At 38.2% G+C, this 20,318-nt stretch overlaps 1 protein-coding gene across 2 annotated transcripts in view; it reads right to left on the reverse strand.

The window, feature by feature from the left end:
• Positions 1–20,318, reverse strand: part of pigg (phosphatidylinositol glycan anchor biosynthesis class G (EMM blood group)) — a 64,529-nt gene that overhangs the window by 25,380 nt on the left and 18,831 nt on the right. For both annotated transcript variants that reach the window (XM_069712140.1, XM_069712139.1), the window contains exons 5-9: positions 17,454–17,592; positions 13,777–13,989; positions 9,010–9,227; positions 8,364–8,648; positions 784–1,187 (exon numbers count right to left, since the gene is read on the reverse strand). In XM_069712140.1, the coding sequence (XP_069568241.1) occupies positions 784–1,187; positions 8,364–8,648; positions 9,010–9,227; positions 13,777–13,989; positions 17,454–17,592 (1,259 nt within the window). The remainder of the gene's footprint in view (positions 1–783; positions 1,188–8,363; positions 8,649–9,009; positions 9,228–13,776; positions 13,990–17,453; positions 17,593–20,318) is intronic.

The raw sequence follows: 20,318 nt of genomic DNA on the forward strand, positions 1-20,318 counted from the left end.
TGTTGGCCAACTCTTTCCGACAGAGAACTGCGCTGTTCAATCCAACTATGCACTTTTTAAAAACACCGAGCTCCATTAACAAAAACAGGAATCGTACATTGCACAACACAGAAGGTTCGGGTCTACCACTGCCTCCACCAGGTAGTTTGTTTTTGTTATCGTGTGAATTTGGTGATGTTTTGAAAAGTTTGTTCGATTCAGGAATAACACCAAGACGCCAAAGTACTATCCACAGCAGTAGGTTGCTTAGTGCCAGTGCAGCTGTCTGCTTTTCCAAAGTGGAGATGTGCCAACCCACTACTGCAGGAAACACACTGACTATGGACACTTCATACTTCCCACTTAAAAAAAACAAAAAAAAACTAACTATCTCTTTAGGAGGCCAAAATAAATCAGTTATTCCAGGTTTAATTAAAATGTTCGAATTTTATAACATGATTGTTTCACGGTATTTAGAGCATCTGCTACATGGCTGATTCAGATATACTTTGGTATTGTAGTTGTTCAAGGTAACAGGAGCTCGCCGGCTAATTTGGTTGCAGTTGCCAGCTTCCTATGAATGTGCAAGGGTGTGATGGCTGTGGGGTCAGAACACTTAAACATAATCAAACCAATTTATTCAATCTTTTTTCTTTTCTGAATATTTCTAGTTAAATTGGAAGTATTTATTTATGTATTTATTATTGGCTATTTTGGAGCACTGCGCTTTAAAACCACTTTATTGCTATTTGCATTAACTTTTAACAGCATATTGCATGTTTTTAGAAGATGGTTAAACCCAACCTGTTAAGCCAATGGCTGACGTCAGGAAGATGAGCCCACTGCACCCCAGTTTGGTTGAGGGAGCGCAGTATTCTGCAGCAGACCAGAGTGAAGGGTGGCGTGGCTAATGCTAGCCACTTTTCTGAGCAAATTTCTCCTCCTGGGTGAGCAGAGGGATGACAGTCTTTTGAAGGGAGGATATGCTCCTCTTCATCTCCAGAACCACTCTGCTCTCTGAAGTACTTGCGGCAGACATCCTGGAAGACGGTGAGGCAGAGTGTGTTGAGCAGAAAGTACCAGGTTTGATGCTCCTCCTCTACAAAACTGCTGGCCGCCAAGCTGAGAGTGTGGCCGATGGTGCCAGCCAGCAGCAGAACATCCAGTTCAGACAGAGACCACTCACCACCACTGCTCCTCACTGGAGACTATGAGAGAGAAGAAAAGTACATCACAACAGAACCTTTAAAACAGAGTAAAAGAAAGTACAAAATGTGAATGTTTACTTTAAGAGAGACACATTTACATCTGACAAAAATGTAGTTATTGTCCTTGTCTGTTTAACTCCGTCAGTGGAATGTCTCATAACCCGAAGAATAGATTCCCAAGACATTTTGCAGAAGCAGGTCTTGGGCCCAGAAATATATGATAAAAGTTTGGTAAAGATTCTAGATCAGATATCTTCACTTGAGATGATTATTCTGTCTGTAGCTAAAAGTATAAGACCATTTATATTTGATACAATTTAGATATGGTGGAAGAGGCGACTACAACCACACAAGCCTGACTACACACTCAACCTATTTTCACCTCGCCCACCTCTGTACAATGGCATCATTATTTTCAGTGGGATAATTGGCTGGCTCAAACTACCGCTTGGGTGATTCATACCGATGTACTTCAATATTGAAAATCTCATCCCGTGACACATTAAATGGCTCATGTACTTCACAATAAAACATTCCAATTTGCAGCCACTTGCAGGTTTACCAGCTCTCCTCATGGAGACCAAATAGAGAATATTGTACCCGCTGATGCACAAGACAATCACACTGAAAGTTAGACCACTATTCAGACTACTGTTTATGATGAAATGATTTTTGGTTAAAACACGAGGCTATCCATCACATGTCACTACTGGATGTATAGCAGTTATTTACTGCCTTGGCACTGCAGAGTGACCATGACGTGGTCCGTCTCTTATGGATGCTTCCATTCAATTTTTAAGATTGGTGTTTGTCCAATTGCATACTTGTATGCAAATTATTTTATTCAGTGCATGAGAAGTTCAAACGGAGTTCAGCCAACCTCTTTGCTCAGCACTAATATTTTAGCTCAACGAACAACAGACATACATCTTTGCTTGTGTTCACCTTGATGACGAAGAGAGGCCGAGCTGCTACATTCACTACCTGCAGGCTACAGTGGTGGGTTCACTCTGGGACTGAGCTGATTCGGTATTGTTTTTTTTTACCTACAAAAGTACAGGTTATTTTTGAGGCCAGCTTTCATCATGTACAAAATGCTGTGATGTTAAATATTTCATTCTGGTAGTTAAGTCCAAAAAAAGAGCAAAATATCACTCAACTGTGGCCCATTTAGGAAAGACAAATCTTGGCTGCATATATTTTTATGCATTGACAGTATTGAGGATATGTTTTTATGAAACACTCTTCAATCATAATTTTACTTTCCAAGTTTTCCTGAATGTCTTCAAGATTAAAACCCCTGTGTGCAAATAAATTGTGTCAAAATATAGTTCTCCATTCCTCAAATATTTCAGGGTTGTATAGACCTTTGGCTAAGTAAAGATTGTTCATTCATTCCTTGTACAAAACTCTGAGCCTTGCCTGCATTACTGAGTGGAGATTGATGTCCTGTATGCCTACAACTTTCTCTGTTTCTGAGATAAAAGATGTCACGGCCCAAAGGGAGCTAGGGGTGTTTTTCCAGCTCACAGCTCTGTGTCTCTGTGTGTCTCTGTGTGTGTGTCTCTCTCTCTCTCTCTCTCTCTCTCTCTCTCTCTCTCTCTCTCTCTCTCTCTCCTCCAGTAGTTGGAAAATTGTGAAATCAGAAAAAGCCATGATTCAAAATGTTTTCCTTTGTGGAGTAAACTTTTTGTATACTCATTTCTGCCCACGGTTTTAAAGTAAATTGAATACATACCTAATTACTTAAAAAAAAATAATAAAAAGCCATTATATAGAATGAATAATACTTATTAGTAGAGTACATTAGGACATACATTTCTGATTGAAGGTAAGTATCAAATTTAACATAATAACCACAACAAAGGACTCCAGAGATATTTTAGTTTATCCTAAAGTTATTGTAAAAAGAGAAATATCACTGGCACATAAAAACACCTGCTCCACTCGCTGTGTGGAGGTGGTAATCACAATTCATTAAATTTTCCAGGCAAAATTTCTATTCTGCAATAATTAGATCTTACTTCTCCTTTTAACACTTTGGATCATGTCCTGCTTTTGGACAGGTCTGAAAACTGGGTTGGGCTCCAAGGTGTGGTACTAAACTGGTTACGCTCCAATTTACAGACAGACTTAAGACAAGAATATATTTTCCTCCAATGTCAATTTCGCAATTTCCATCTCAAGTTAAGTACCACAAATATCCATAAATGACCCCTTTCTGTTTAATATATACAATATATATTTTCAAAACATCTATATCAATCACCATACTTATGCTGATGATACTCAATTCTACATTTGATTATAGTAACTTAGTCTTTGTCTGTAAAGTGTAAGTCATTCTTCCTGAACACGTAGGCTACTGTTACAGAAAAACATATTACACCTATTTGAGTTGGTTAACAATATCAGATTCAATTTCAAAACATTGCTACTGGTCTATAAATCACCAAGTGGGTGAGGACCAAATTATATTCCTGTCATGCTTTCACTGTGTGAAACGTGTGTCTGCTGACTGTTCCAACCAGCAGAGTCAAGAAAGTTACTTTTGCCAGTCAAAAAAACCATCCTGGCACAGGGACACTTGTAAAAAGCAAATTGTAGTTTTTACACACTAAACAAATACGATTAAGTAGTGAGCTCTAGAGGTCCTGGGACGTGCATTAGCCATTTCCCTGCCATTTTGTGTCTTTGTTTAAAGCCAAGATAAACAGCTTTAGGCTGCATATACATCAAAGGTATAGATACGAGTGGTACTGATCTTGCCATTTACGTCTGCACCATAGAGAAAACCTAAATATAAAAAAAATGACATGCTATTCCTTAAATTATCATTACTATTGAAACAATAAAAGACAGCTGAGATGTGCTCTTCAGTTGTCTTGACAAGCATAAATGGGATGAATATTTTCTGAGCATCCTCAAGGCCTGCATGTGCAGAAGAACATGAATCAATCAAAACATGAACTGAAGCCTAATGTGCTGAAGAAGGATATTGCTCTCCTCCCCTGTCAAAAGCCTTCTCTGCTTCATGACAAAGCGAAGTGACAGAAAGAATGACCTTTTTGTCTAAAATGCAATATTTTGCCTGAAAAATCATTAGAGGATCTTTGGTGCCATCTTTGGTTCTATGCCTGTTAGTATCATATTACATATTTTAGCTCTATGATACCGATAACTCAGTTGTGATGCCTTTGAAAATACTTCAGTAAGTCTTTTATCGTGATCTACTGGCATACAACTGAACCTGCCTTTCCATCATGCAGCTGTGCAGCAGTATCGCTGACTCAGCCCTTGGTAATGACTTCCCAGCTTTCTCATTTTAATTATAATAATTTTCATTCAGGGCAAAAAATATTATTAAATACTTACTGTTAAATCGTACTGTTTTAAAACTTAAGCAAGCTGCTTACAAAAGTTATGAGAGATTTAAATCATTTGTTAAAAGGGTCTTAGTCCTTTTTAAATATTACTGGTATTTCACACTTGTATTTCTGCAAGTTCACCTCCTTTATAGAAATAAGGTATACTCACCTTTACGTCATTAAAATTAATCCAGCTGGAATTTTAATCACATTTTATTGGAGTAGCGAGTTAGTTAGTGCGCTTAATCTTTGACTTTTTCCATCTAGGAGAGAAACTAATCAGAATACCTCTCAAACATTTTGGATGCCGCCCATAGTGCACTCATTTGTCAAGTCAAACCAGGCACAGTCCTGCATTTAGATCCACTCTTATTACACTGAATACGTATCCACATTGCACCCGAAGATAACTTCTTACCCTATTTTTCTTTTCCGTCCTTTTACATTTCGTAGCTTTACTTCCTGCTTCTGATTTGAATATTTTTTATTACTTTGGGGTTAGAAATGGACAGGTAGGTGAAGTCTGTCCAACGAGATGGTTGACGAGCAAAATCAGACCTAATGTTCAGAGGACTTCAAGCAAATTCAATAATTTCATGAACCAATACTGCTGTAGTTTAACAATAAACCAGCACCATTATTTAATCTCAATATCAAAATTAATTTCAGTCAGTCATGATTTAGAGGACATGGAGTCCACTAATTGTATTTCCTCACACAGGTTATTAAAAAGATTTTGGCTGTGAAGATGGGCCACGACTGAAAGCTTAATCAGCATTTTTGGAACAAGTTATAAAACATGGCAGGATACAGTGTAAGACAGCACTTCTGTATATGTCCTTCAAAAGCAGCAGGAACAAATCCATATGGCTTTAAATCAATCAATTAGAATTTAAAATTCAAAATCTCAACAGGAAGTCTATGTTTTGAAGCTGAAATGCAAGGTTTACTGAACATGGTCTGAAACAGGATTCACGCAACTAGTAGTTTATAGTTGGGGACAAAATTACAGCAAGAGTTAATGAATAATTTTAGGAGCCTTTACAGCCTATTTTTAAGAAGCTTTTTGTGGAATTCCTAACAAAAGACAACAAAAAAAAAAATCAATGCAGCACTGAAATGAAGCACTTTCTGCAGATAAACTCTAAATGTTTCTATACACGTTAAACTTGCCAATCAGGTTCCAGCAGTGTTATTCTTCTGTAAGTGTTTCTCACTAAATGCATTTAAGATATATTATAACAGCACACAGAGACAACTGAAAGTTTTGGAAATTAATTAGTCATATCAATCAAAACGCCAAAACAATTTCTAAGTCAAAGGTGTAAAGATTTGCTTATTTCTGTTTTACATCATTATATGTTGCATATCTTTGCATTTATGTGTGGACTTTTGCATCTTTCACTATTCACTGACATTTAATACACTAAACAATTGTTCAATCAAAACGTCTGATCATTACCTGTCTAATTAACTATGGACAAATGTTTTTTGACATTTGAGAGGTGTTTAAACTCGAAGAAAGCATTTCAGAGTCTTTTCCAGGACACCTGCGTCACAGCAGCAGCTACAGCAGGGACGGTGGATTTTTTTTTTTTTTTATACCTCATAGTATCGTAATATTTTGCATGGTATGCATAAAAATGATTGCAGTGATATGAACAAAGTAAAAAAACAAAACAACAGATGTTGACAAAGTTTTCCTTTGGTGACAATTTGCAGTTGAAAAAAGGTAATAAGTCCCAATATAACGCCATACATACCATTACAATACTCAAAGTATCACAAAATGCTTAAAATCACTATTTTGTTGTATCATGACATAAGTATCAGGATGCTATCGTATCGTGGGATGTAATTTACAGCACTGTATAACTCCTCCACATGCTCTGCTCTATAGATTCGGGGGTTTATTTCCTCACCCAGCGTAATGGCCCAAGTGGATTTCTTTTGACTTTTTTGCCGTGTCAGCACTTTCTCCAAATTCTCCCAGAAGGGAAATGAGATGTAACCTTTACAGATAATTTGTAATGAGCAAAGAGGTGCAGCAGGAAAGAGGAGTTACCTTTCAAGCCATTTAAACAAACACTTAAGACTGAAAGCTTCCACTTTCTGAATAACTACTGCCACTATGTATGATTGATTACTCACATTTAGAGAACCAATCTACATATTGATGGAAATAACTTGAATTTGTTGAGGTAAAATTCAACATGGGAAGGGAGGGGTAAGATAAAATTCATAAAACAAGTTTGAATTGACAAAAAACATTGAAAGCACTGCCACAGCAGTGTATTCCTAAACCCCCTGTAGACTAGGATTTCACTCTGTTCGTCATGAAGATGGTTTCTATGACAATCTAAAGCTTTTTTATTTTTTTTATTCGATGAGTGCACCAGCAGTGTGGGCTGAGATGCCCTGGCCCCTTTTCTCTGTTAATTTTCAACTTAGTTTGACAAGTTGTAAAAAATGCAAATACACGGATTGTCTGAGAACTGGCATTCATCAAAAATATGACCGATGTAAAGAGTTTGTATCTAGGATTACGTTACTACTGAGTCAAAGTCAATAGTAATAGTATGTCTATAATTCAGTGAAGGATACTAAGTGTATTGATTTATTAGTTTAACTGTTGGTGAAATCAAACACTCCATCTGTCCTTTGTATTAATGTTGCTTTATTTATCGAGTAAATGAGGTCCAACTACTGTATGAACAACTGGCATGTTGATGATTTTGATGTCGTGATTTTAACAATTATGTTAAATGTGTGTGTGTGTGTGCATGTGTGTGGCGGTAGTGGGGAATGTCTCTTTGAATAACAGTCAAATAGTTTGTAGTAAATATGGAATTGTATGTTTGCTTAAAATGCCCATCGCTCGGCTGGCTAAACAACACATATGCTATTTAGAATAAAGGATTACATTCATGTGTGTGTTTCAGAAATATGTTTTAAATGGATTTTGAAATCAAGAAGAGCTTGTGACTTCTGGGATGTAGAGTAAACTTGCTTCTGCAACAAATCCATATTTGTTTTTGTGCTGCTGGCTCTTTCTTTTCTGTTCCTCCAACAGTCACTCTATTGAGAAAAGATTTCCATTCATAAGTGTGTCAGCATTAACCAATATCATTTGTTCATTTGTTCATGTGTAAAACCGTTCCCTTCCTTGTACCCTATCATTTTCCTGTGCAATTAAGGAGTAATTGAGGTGTCTTGTTGCAATCTTCGATTAAAAACACAACAAGGTGAGCATACAGCCAAGCACTGTTGATGAATATAAATGTTGCCCACAGTCGCAAATCGACTACAAGGCGCTGGCTGATTTTTCAGTTGTCACAGACCCAAGAAAATCCACTAAACCTTTTTCTGAGAGCTTTGTTTCACAGTGCAAAAGCATTGAAATGATTTAGAACTACATTTGTAAAGACTTTGCTAACTTAACTAAATCACAAAGTGGGTGAACAATACGTGAGAGTGCACCTCCACCGAGCCCCAACAGATTTACTCGGTTTTCTCTCATAGATTCTGATAGTCTCAGAGCTGCTGCTTCTCCGCCCACAGGAAGTGAAAACTTTTAATGTAAGAGATATATACGAAAAATCTACAAGAATTCACTTTCATTAGATAATTTTCTTCATTGTCCCTTTAATATTCTGTGCTATAAAGCAATGACAGACCAACTGAACAAGTTACATTGCATATTCAAGCTTCACATGCAGCTCACTACGTGCGGGATTCGTCTCTGAAGGCAAACATCTGTTACAGTCTGTACTTGTGTTTGGGGATATATTTAAGTAGACTTACTCACCTTCCCGTGAATCTTCAGCCCCAGGGGTAGTCTCCGTGTTGCTATAGAGACCAGGATACAAAACATAGCCGAGGAGAAGGCAACAGCAGCAAACACCAGACCCCAGGAGAGGCTGCAGAAGTAACAGGAGCTCTCGGCAGATGTGCAGACCAAGACGTGCACCGAGGCAAGAAGCAGGCACAAGAGGTAGAAAGGCAGGGAGAGCAGGGCTGAGAGGACGGGGAGGTCCACTGCTGCTGCACCACTGAGGGCTTCAGGCATCGCCAGCAGTAAGACCAACAGGAGCTTAAAGGCCAGGTGAGAGGGAGGAAAAAGGAGAGAAGCAAGTTTTTAACTTTGATCAACTGTTTGTGCAACAAATGCAACCACGGAAACCTGCAGCTGGATGGTTTGACCAATTCATGTGACCAGTGGAGACCATATTCGTGTATTTTGGCAGGTAAGAGATATTTGAAACAGAACAAACATACGATGCATGCAGGGCAGTTCAGTACATGTATAAAGTTGACATTCAAAAAGAATGTCAACATGACACTTTAGTTTTCTTTTCTTTCGTTTCCTGCACACGTGACTTCCACACAACTCTGACCTCCCGATCTGTCAGGTTTTAGAGAGCTTAGAATGAATAAAATTCCTCAGTACTCACCTGGAACAGGAAGACCATGCCTGCGATCATGGAGTACATGTCGTATTTGCCCAGCTGTTTGCTGAGAGCAGAGCTCATGGCAGCTAAGGCCTCCAGATACTGCTTCAGGACCTTTTTGCCCATGTTGGTCAGCACCTCAGAGGTGTTTCCTTCCAGGTAGAGCTTCATCCAGCTCCCATGAGCCTTTTCTGCCACGCGAAACTGCTCAAAACCTGCCTCTGGATTGAGAAAAAAAAAAAAAAAGAAGAAGAAAAAAAAAGGGAGGGGGCATGTTTTAATGCACTGTAGTTTGATAGTGGAAATTCTCAATTGCTCTGCACCTGTGTGGTTCCCTCTTACCACTCAACTGACCCTAATTCTTAAATGTTTTCTTGTTGCTGTTGTTGTATTTTGTAGACCATATTAGCTATTATAATTTTCTACTTGTCAAAAGGAGGAGGACCTTCAAAGCATCTAATTTGTTTACACCATATGTGGAATGTCATTAGTTTGTTGTTGTTGTTTTTTTTTTAACAAAGTTTACTTGTCACACAATTACTGTTTGCTGCCATTTGATTAATCAGGACAATCAAACCTTTTTAAGACAATACACAAACTAAGGTTTAATCTTCTAATAATGAAACCAAACTTCATAATCTTCCTCCCTACAGCAGGAGAGTAATATTCCTAGTATTACAGGATAGTACAGTTGTCAACTGGTGGCATTATGTTCTTGTGTATAATAACAATCGTTCCCCATATTGTGACTAGGGCTGCAAAAAACAATTGTCATTCTTGATCAATCTGTCGATTATTTTATCAATTAATAACTTTGTTATTTGGTCTTTAAAAATGTCAAAAAAATGTCAAAAGGATCAGCCAAAAATGATTCTGACCTGACCAACAGTACACAAAGACTATTCAGTTTATGATCATGAAGGACTAAAGCAGCCATAATATATTCACATTTAATCTGCAAATTTGATCATTTTTACATTACAAAACGACTTAAATTAATGAATTGTATATAAAAATAACAGATTTTCTGCCAATCAACGAATTGATTAATTGACTAATCGTTGCTGCTCTAATTGTGACATATTAATAACTTCAGAACCAAGGATGAATTCTAAGCTACAGTTGGCTAAAGTTGGGACGGCTAGCAGAAAAGCCAATACGTTAAGGTGAACTTATTCAAAAACTAAATGGATCCATAAAATAAGTGAAGAAAAGTTCAGGCAGTCTGCAGTGCTTCATCTCACTTCAGAAAAACCTTCTTCAGACCTGCTGTATTTCATCATGAACATATTACAGACATTTTATAACTGTTTGTTTCCCTACAAACACAAGATCAGTAATCCTATTGATGACTTCATCAATCATCATAATGTATGTTGGATGTTTTTTCGAATGTGAAATCAATTAAATTTCTTTTTCTGCTTCCTGTGTGTCGATAATGTTCCTTAAATTGAAAAGACAATATGGCCCTGGTAAAACCCATTTGGTCTTGCAGAAAGCAATGTACAATTTGTCAGGATGCTAAGTACAGTATGACAAGCGATGGCTCATTCACATGTTTACTCAAAGCAGAGGAAACAATGTCCACGTTCATTTTACTTCAGTGCTTTGGGAGCCTGTTCAAGGACAAAGCAATGTGGAGGTTTGATTTGTGGTATACTTCAAATGAAACACACGCATACACTCCTAAAAACAATATTTTGCAGTATAACACCTATCTCGGCAGCATAGGCATCGAGGTGATAAATAGTGACTGTGGCTTTGCCAGACAGAGGCGTTGGTAGAAATATTAGAACCTTAAGCCATGGGCATGAATCATACAGTATCGATGGCCCTGGCCATGTTTCATCTGTCTAAAAGAACAACGATTGGTTAATGGCCCTCCGAGATGCCGGAGGTTAGAAAAACATCATGTGAAGATTGAAACAAAGCAAACAGACATGAAGCAGCGAGATGAAGGCAGAACAAGGTTGTTAAAACTTTGTATCACATGTCTGTCACGTTATTCTCACTTTGGGACTGAGGAAAGTGACTGTAAAAACTTTGAAGGGACTGCACAGCCATGACAAAATCATTAAATCTGACTGGCAAAAACACATCCTTGCTAAATGATTGCTTAATTGAGGCACTTTTTGCCTCATCTATGAAACATATTTAAAGACTGATATCAGATGCATTTCTTTTCAGACAGAAGGCAGTTTTTTTCTTTTAGGCGACTTCTTTCACTCCCAGAAAGATTTGACCCCAACAGGTGTCCAACAGTCATGCTACTTAAAATATCATCCCAGGCGAATTTCCCAGCAGTGACAACTATTACACCCTTCTGCATAACAGCTTCATGATTACCCAAGTGGACAAATTAAAAAAAAAAAAAATCAACACATCCAAATGTAGGTCTGCTGAAATAATTTCCCTTTCATCCCATCACTATGGAAACCAGGGACCAAAATAGAGAGATGGAGAATGTGCCGCCAGCGCAGTAAGTTTTTTTTTTTTAATGTGACAGGAAGTTGTTTTCTTCAAGTTTTTTTTAAATGTTTGGTAAACAGTTAGCGTCTGTTCAACTGATGCGTTTTTTTTGTGTGTTTTTTTTTGTTTGACATTTTAACATAAGATTGGAACAACAACAGTGTTATTATCACCAGCATGCAGTGAACTGACCACTGGGAAAACGTACAACTGTGCGTGGGCCTAAGGATGAGCAGTGCTTTGGGCTAACTGTTAACGTCTTCCGGGATGCTAACATGCTGCTGCTGCTGTAAAAGCGAGTAAAAGTTTACCATGTTCACTAGTTCAGTGTGTTAGCATGCTCATGTTTGCAAATTAGCACTAAACACAACACGCAGATGAGTCTCATGGGAATGTTATTAGCTTAAAAGTGTTTTGTCATACACCAAATTATTTGATCAAATTTGGACATTATTCAAGTATTTGGACAGAATTGAACAGAAATGTGTTGAATTTCTGTGCACACATGGTGGTTGACTAACCGACTGATATTGCCGTCCTTAAAGCCATGCCGCTAGCAGGTCGAAAAATGTATTTACATTCCTGTTAAAAGTCTTTGTCATACGTCATATTTGCAAAAAATAAGTACCCCTTCTGAAATACACGACTCAGCCTTGTAATGCTCGTCAAGGATTTCTCACATTATTTTTATTTAATTACCGAATCTTAAATTGTCACGTGAAATTATTTGTATATTTTCCCTGAGCCTCTTTGTTCCTGGCACATTTAAAGAGATAAGACAAATTACCTTGGACCCATCATACATTAGCAATGCTAATCGCTGCCATTGGTGTATCGAATGTTTGTGAAAGTGAAGGACAAGCAACAGAGAGACGGAAGGAGAGGGAGACAGATAAGAGGGCTGGAGGAGCGGCTCAAAGATGGATAACTCTGACAAACAGTGTGACCCCGAGATATAAGTAGGGAGCAAAACCATGTGAGGATATGTGCATGCATTTGCACAAAGACCAGTAAGCATTAATTTTCAAGACCAGATCACAGACTCTAAGTCTCCTGCTTGGAGTTTTCACAGTTATATATTCATATGTGGTTCCAATGGGAGCTGTTATCTAACCACTAGAGACCATTAACCAATCTAAAACACAAATTTTCATCTGAAACAAGTTGAAATATTCCAAAATTGAAATGACAAAGTCTGTATTTCTGCTAAGGATTACAGCATTAATGAGCTTTAATGGGTTTAATCTTTTGAACTTGTAAGACGATTCTTCCCTTGTTTTAATCACGCTGCTTCAGGTTAAAAGCTCTTCAGGAGCTGGTTTGAAGCACTCAACAACATGGAGACAGACTTAGAGCAAACCAGTCTGAGTCATCCTAAGGGTGTATATATATTGTTGGACTTCACGAAAGCAGCTTTCCATGATTCACACTTCACACTTCAAAAACATATACATTATACTGTGCAGCCCCTCATCCTCTGTCTGAGATAAGCTGTTTGAGCTCCTGTCTCTTTAAGTCCCTAAAAGCTCATTTTCTTGTGATTGGCCAACTTTTTTTTTGCAAGTGAGGAGGTATCGAAACGACACTGTAAACTTACTAAGATAGTTTCTTGTCCTCGATTGGAAATGGCAACTTCTCAAATCCACCCGTATGTTCGAGCCAGAATTCAATCCAGAATATGAGAGGACAGCGCTATCATCTGAATCAACAAAGATTACAGCAGGGCCTCTCTGTGTGGTAAATATTATGCTCATTAACTTTTCCTATATATGCCCTTGTTAAGAAGTGTACATTACATTACATTTCATTTAGCTGACACTTTTATCCAAAGCAACTTACAACACACCAATGGTACACCATCGGGAGCAATTTTTTTTAGGGTTCAGTGTCTTGCTCAAGGACACTTAGGCATGTGGACAGGAGAACCCGGGGATCAAACTGCCAACCTAATGATTAGTGGGCAACTCTTCACTACTCCTCCGAGAAGAGAGAAGGCTGAGATGTAGTAATTGGGTCTGACTTGATGTGTGTTTAATGATGCTACCAAATTAAATAGATTGACATAGTGTTCAACAAAAAACAAAAGAAAAAAGAACTACATTTTTATTTAGGGATGCACTGCTGTATGCCTGTATGAATACTGTATGTATTGGCCAGAGCCATAGTGCTGTGTGCATGCAAAAAAGTAGCTACTGAGACTGTCACCGGCCTCAAAACAATACAGCATAATGATGAGGCTGCATGCCAGACAAGGTCCTGGTTTTCAGTCCAGAGGTTGAACACTGTGAATTTGTAACCCACCTTTCTCATAGTCAGGCACGCTGTCTTTGAGCAGGCAGCTGAGCTGGTGACCATTGAGATGCAGAAAGCGCAGCTGGTCTCGGAGTGTGGTTTCCTCCAGGACGCCCGGGATGACACGGCCCACACTGTTCTGAGATATAGGCAGCCCGAGGCCCAGGGCCAGGGTCGGAGTCAGGTCGACCTGCTCCACCACTCCGGGCTTCTCCATCCCCACTGACATGACAGGGCAAAAACACACAAGCAAAACAGTCAAAACTACTGCCCCTGCATAGCTGATGGTCGAATAATGACTCCAGTTTCTGTCTTTGCAATCTCATATGTTGGTCATATCTTTGTTTTTCTTTCTGACATTTGTCATTCACTGCCGGGCATGATAATGTATATTTTCTGCTGATTAAGTTCAATGAATACACCATGCATCTGGTTTATCCAAAAATACTTGAGTTAAAATGCACCGCCTGCTCTGTGCCAGTAGAGTTTCCTTAAAAACTTGCAGTGTCAGACAGAAAAAGGAAAAGCTTTCAGCAACGAGCCAAATGTTGAATCACAATCGTTTAACATCAATCAGCATTAGGAGATAGCAAAATGGAAATTTATTTATAAGAACAAAAATCACATTGTATTATTACAGTTGCAATTCAGAGACAAAATCAGTTTCCATGATGGACACAAGGAAAAGGCTTAATTTTCTTGTCTGTTCTGAAGGATTTCTCCCTTCACACAATAAGAGCTTGTCTCAAAGAATTTCACGAAACTCAGGATCAATTTCTGTCTCCTGACACAAACACTAACACTGAAAATATCTGTAGCTTTTGATTACTTGGAAGTTAATGATTATGTAGAAAATACCTCACTTGAACATATCCCTCTAATCACAGGAGCTTCAGCATCTCAACGCCACTACTTCCATTTTTCCCTTTTTCTTCTCAGGACAGTCAAACTGTGGTCGTAGGAAAATGACACGAGAGTGTGGTGGAAGTTCTGCATCAGTTGTGCACAACTGTCTCTCATTTCAAGCATTAAGGCACATTAGCGACATCCTGTTTGCGAGTTAAAATCAAACACAGAAGCAATAATTTGAACACAATAGCTTCAAAAATAACCTTCGTAATTATTCTTGTATTAATATCCATATGGGTGTTAGCATGGTTGTTGCAATATGTAAACCAACCACAAAATTAAAAAAAAGAAAAAAAAAAGAATGAAATCATTATTAGGTGATTTGTGGTTTTCATTTTTCAAGGCAAACATTTTTATCTTGACATTTGGCTTCAAGCAGAGTTTCCACAAAAACAAACAGAAAGTGGGAGTCAGATTGTCTGCGATTGAAGTTTTCAGATGGCAAAAATCCACTACAGGGGTGTATAATAGATCCGAAGCTGAACAACACGAAAGGGGAAGGGAGACAGCCGCATACAGACAGGGACAAACCCCAGAGCTGTCTACTAATTTGGTAATTGGACACAATGATATAAAATGGGGAATTATCCGTTTTATATTAAAAGGGGGCGGATTTGCAAGAAGACAAGGACTTTGCTTTATTAAGCCCATAACTATTTAGGATAATACCATAAATCTACCAAGTAAATCAGGCTTGTTTAAATCTGTTACTTAGCAATAACTGTCTGAAATTTTTTAAGTTATGGCTTTAGCTGCTACAATTATATTAATGAGCCATCTTGATAGAGCCTTATTTTCAAATTGGATTTTTTTTAAACCCCATGGAGAAAATCTGTTTTACAAAATGCCAATTCCACATTTTATTTGTATATAAAATGCTGCAATCTATGCCCTGACAAGAATCTAAGAAGTAAAACCACATGCTTATACTGTTCTATACAACCAAACCTCATAAGACTTATATCTACCTTGCTTCTACTTTTCTGTTTGGCAACACAGAACAGAGCAACTCACATTCTGGCAGAACAGATGTGCTGTGACTCCGTTAAAGGTTTTACACACTGAATGCTGATTCATAGATGAGAAAACTACATCTGACGACAATGGCATATGTATTACAGAATTGAGGTCGCTAATCGTGTCTCTAAAATACTCACATTAAAGCTTTTTGTTTTATTCTTAATATGACTGTAGAGACCATGCATTTGCTCAGCTTGGAGATGACTTTGTACAAAAGCTGGAAATACAACTAGGTTTTTCTCAACATGTTGTAACAGAGTATAAATATGCCTCTACCATATACATGGAAGGTTTACATATGGGTACTACAACTAATTACCAGCTCTCCCACATCTGTAGGCTAAAATTTCATCCATCAATGCATCACAACAGTCTTGCTCCAGTTTCTGACGTGGTTGCACCATCGCTGCTGTAAATTACCCTGTGCATTCTTTGCTTTTGGCTTTCCTTGGTTTTGACTGCAATAGAGAGTAGCATGACCTCTTAAAGAACCCTCCTCGACATTTTCAAATATGTCAAAAAATACAAATACGAGATGTGTACATTGAGACTGAAGCCTCAATGTACTTTATGCAATGCAGGCTTCAAATTTCCACACTACTCTTGTGTAAGTTTACTTTTGGACTGGGATTTATTGCTACAGTAGTTGTGCTGTCATAAATCCTTCAACTCAGATTTGAGGTGAGCACACAGGGACTTTCCACTTCCACACACACACAATGAAGTTTAAACAGTGAAAGTCAAAAATTGAGGAGAAGTAAAAAAAAAAAAGAAAAAAAGACAAAACAAAAATCTAAGATGGTTACTGATGAACTGCATGCATAAACTGATAATTGTATGGGTTCTTATGGCCACACTGTTTGATTAAAGTGTCAATGCCTCCTAGGGTCGTCCCAGAAATGTCAATTAAATGTTCTGCCATTCTGTGCTAAGAGGGCTGTTTTCATCAATGAAATGTGACGCTCAGGTACAGTTGTGAACTCTGATCCACTGCAGCATGTTCTAATTAGAAGAACAAGGAGAAGAGTTCTCTACTAATGAACCGTCATTCTCACTACGTATGTTAGCTTAGCCTTTGATTAGTGCTGATGCATAAGAATTAACTTTATAGAAACTATGGAGAAACTTATGGAAGAAAATTTGTATTTCTGTTAAAGACATATAGAAGATCAGCTCATGAGTAAATTTAGGAATTTATTCAAATGGCTCTGCATATATTCCATTGACTAAAACCAAAGTTAGGATTTACTTCCTGCCCCCTCTGTGATAAAATTTTAGAATTTAATAGAAAAAGTATTTTTGGTAAGAAAGTGAAGCTGTTGGCACCACGTGAAGTACAGAGTTCTACCAAAACCACAAGTTCTGTCGCCACAACTCAACTGTAAGTGATTCATTAACATGAATGGTCTATAAATAAAAAAAACTATGCAAAGTATATCTTAAAAATAGACTTGGCTGAGAAAGAAGCAATTATCACAATCACACTTTCACACTCAACCAGATTCATCACTTCAAAATAACGTTTTCTTCAGGTGCATCATGTGCAATGATGACACATTTCCTCACACTGAAATTAATGGAACGATATGTGCGAAAATATAAGAAAATGTTTCTAATACTAAACAGTTTTTTTACAAGGTTTTTTTTTTGGTGATTCATAGTCTGAGATAAGCTACACACCACGAGATCACAGAATGTCTTGAAGTAAATCAGAGTCTGTTGCCCTCTGCCTCTTTTACGAAAACACAACATTTTACCTTTTCTTTTGAAGGCCGGACTTATGAGCACCAAAGGTGTATTGACTTCTGGCTCTGAGGAGCCTCCGTGGCTGCCGGTCTCCGACATGCCGTGGTCTCCACACAGCACCAGAAGGTAGGGCAAGGATCCCTCTGCCTCCTAAGAGAAGCAAACACAAGGTTAATAGACTCCCACTGCAGGTGCTGATATGGGAGGGCAAACCTCAAAGCTCCAAGATGTGAATTATTCAAGCCGGAAACTTAACACTTCTTGTGTGAGCGGCCAAAATGAAAGAATACATCCAGTTTTGAAAACAACACGACTGACTAAAATGAAGGCTGCTGAGGTAATGGATTGCTTCATCCTTTTTTATGATGTTTTTATGTTGGAGATATTCAACAGTACCACAAAAAGGAAAGTAAATTATTACTTCCAAAAAAAAAAAAAGAGGAAGTCATGACAAACAGTCCTTTGAACAGCTTCATTCCATCTGCAGAAAAAAAATACAGTACAGGCAGCAAACAAACACACGGGGTGCATCGTTTGTTGAGGATGACAGACTTTGATCGAGCTTGGTTTCTTCCCTAAGTGATTCCCTTTCAACTAGACTCACAAGCGCCGTCCGTTGACGATGAATTCGACAGGGATGCCTTATGACTCACAACAGTGGGGGCCGATTTAAAAACACGACTACAGATGTTAACAAAACAAAAGCCAAATCCTATCGCAGATCACAATACTCTCAAAAGACTCTTCAGTTCCACTGTTGCATCACACACACACACACACACACAAAATCAAAGGTCTTAGACTTCATAGACGATTGAAAATTGCATTCTATTAACCATAAATTAGCCTGACTGACAAAAAGAGCAATAATTGTTGAACAGTGGAGATAAATTCTGCTTTTATGTTTGTAATTCAAGTCAAATTAAATGGGTTGTTTTGTTTTGTTTTTTTAAAGATGAATCTATCCAAACCATCGACTGTATATAAAAAAAAATTAAAAAAAATTGAAGCCAATGAGAGACAATGACATATCTGGGGTGCAGCGAGGTTGTCAGTTACTCAGCACAAATATGGTCACAAGCTCATACTGGCTCACACTACCGACAACCAAAATGCCAGAAACAAACTGTAAGTTCCTTCACATGATTTTCACGTGTAAAAACTCAAATGATCATGTGACCACATACACATGAAACATGTATTTTGCCCATGCAATCATGTGATTTTGGAAAACTTTTATGGTGTAATGTTTGAATCTAACATAGATTACCAAAACTATTCCACATATTTTCCCACGTTATCATACGTTGCAACATGTGGTAAACATGTGCTATACATGTGTCCCATGTGCTAAACATTGTGTTTAAAGGGCTGGCACAAGCTATATAAGTCTATTGATCCTACTTCTTTTGATACTCTCAGAAAGTGAAAACGTGATAAACGCACTGAGCAAACACTGCGGGTGGGAGCCTGAGCTAAACTGTGCCGCTGGGCTCAGCTGACCCATTATTTTGTTACCCAGCACAGAAGGAGCAAAAGACTATCCTGTGGCCTAGATTTGACCTTTTGGATGCTTGTTACAAATGGCACTGGACACAAAGGAAACAGAAAACCACCTCAAGACCGTCAATAAACACCACTGAGCCCCACAACGAGCGAGCCTCGCTTCTGTTAGGGATGAGTCAGAGTTTACTCCTGTTCTTCAGGATGAAAGCATCAACTGGGCCTCTTTTGGGAGACTTTTTTTCCACACTTCATAAACATTTTTTTTTTAAAAACCAATACTCAGTGCTGAATCAGATAGTGCCTCATGCTCTCCATGAGAAAGTCAGAAAAAAAACCCCACAAGCTTTATTTTACTCTGCAATGGTGTTATTCTGTCTAGTAAATCGGTGATCCCGACCCAGGAGCACTTCAGCAGGTAGGTAGGTATATACTTTATTAATCCCCGAGGGGAAATTTTTTAATGGAGGTAGGTGGAAAGCTCAACTAATTAACTAAAAACAAAGAAAGCTATTTAAAAAGCCCAATTTCATTACAAATTTGTGTGATGATGATCTTTAGAAAATCTTAAACTGTCCATCAACTTGGGCCTGAATAGAGTTAAAATAAAAGAAATGAATAAATGGTTGAAACATCCAGCTTCGGCCACTCAAAGTGGTAGGATACATGAAAGCTTGACCACATCAACCCCAACCCCAAACTAAGCAGCATTTTGTTGATAATAGGGCACTTTGCCCGCTCACACATATACCGACAACCTGATGCACCCTAGGCGTGTCAATCATACCAGCCACGCCCTCAAACATACCTCCCAATCTATATATCTAATTAATTATGAAATTATTTTCAGACAGACCACCAGAACACTAATCAGAAAGAGTCCATTTAACTATGACACCATTATGACTTGTGGAAAAACTAAAATCGACTGACTTTGTGTTTCATGAGAAGCTTTTTGAACTGAGGTCCTATTGGAGCAATTTTCTTTGGAGGCAACCCCAAGTGGCTCTCAGTGGTATTGTACTTTGAGGCATTTCCACATTAGCTTCACTTTTCAGACACCCAGAGACTACCTCTGTTTTTATATACAGTTTAGCATAGACTGTATATAAAAGTGGACGTAGCCTCCGGGTCTACAAAAATCAGGCCAGAGCAGAAGTGCCTTAAGCTGCATTACCATCGAGGGCTGCTAGTGCTTGGTCCCCTTTTTGGGGCCACAAATCAATGGGTGACATCATGGTTGATTGCCGCTTGATAAAAGGACAATAGTCAAGTATTGTGTCTGAACACAAGAAGGAAGGTAAAAAGAAAAACAAATAGACACATATAAATCTAAATATTTGCAGCTATGAATCTCCATTTCTTTTGTCCCC

The sequence above is a fragment of the Brachyistius frenatus genome, unplaced genomic scaffold (assembly GCF_029030835.1).
Source record: "Brachyistius frenatus isolate BFR_SWC_R1_liver_20210118 unplaced genomic scaffold, ASM2903083v1 Contig_107, whole genome shotgun sequence".
NCBI classification, from domain to species: domain Eukaryota; kingdom Metazoa; phylum Chordata; class Actinopteri; family Embiotocidae; genus Brachyistius; species Brachyistius frenatus.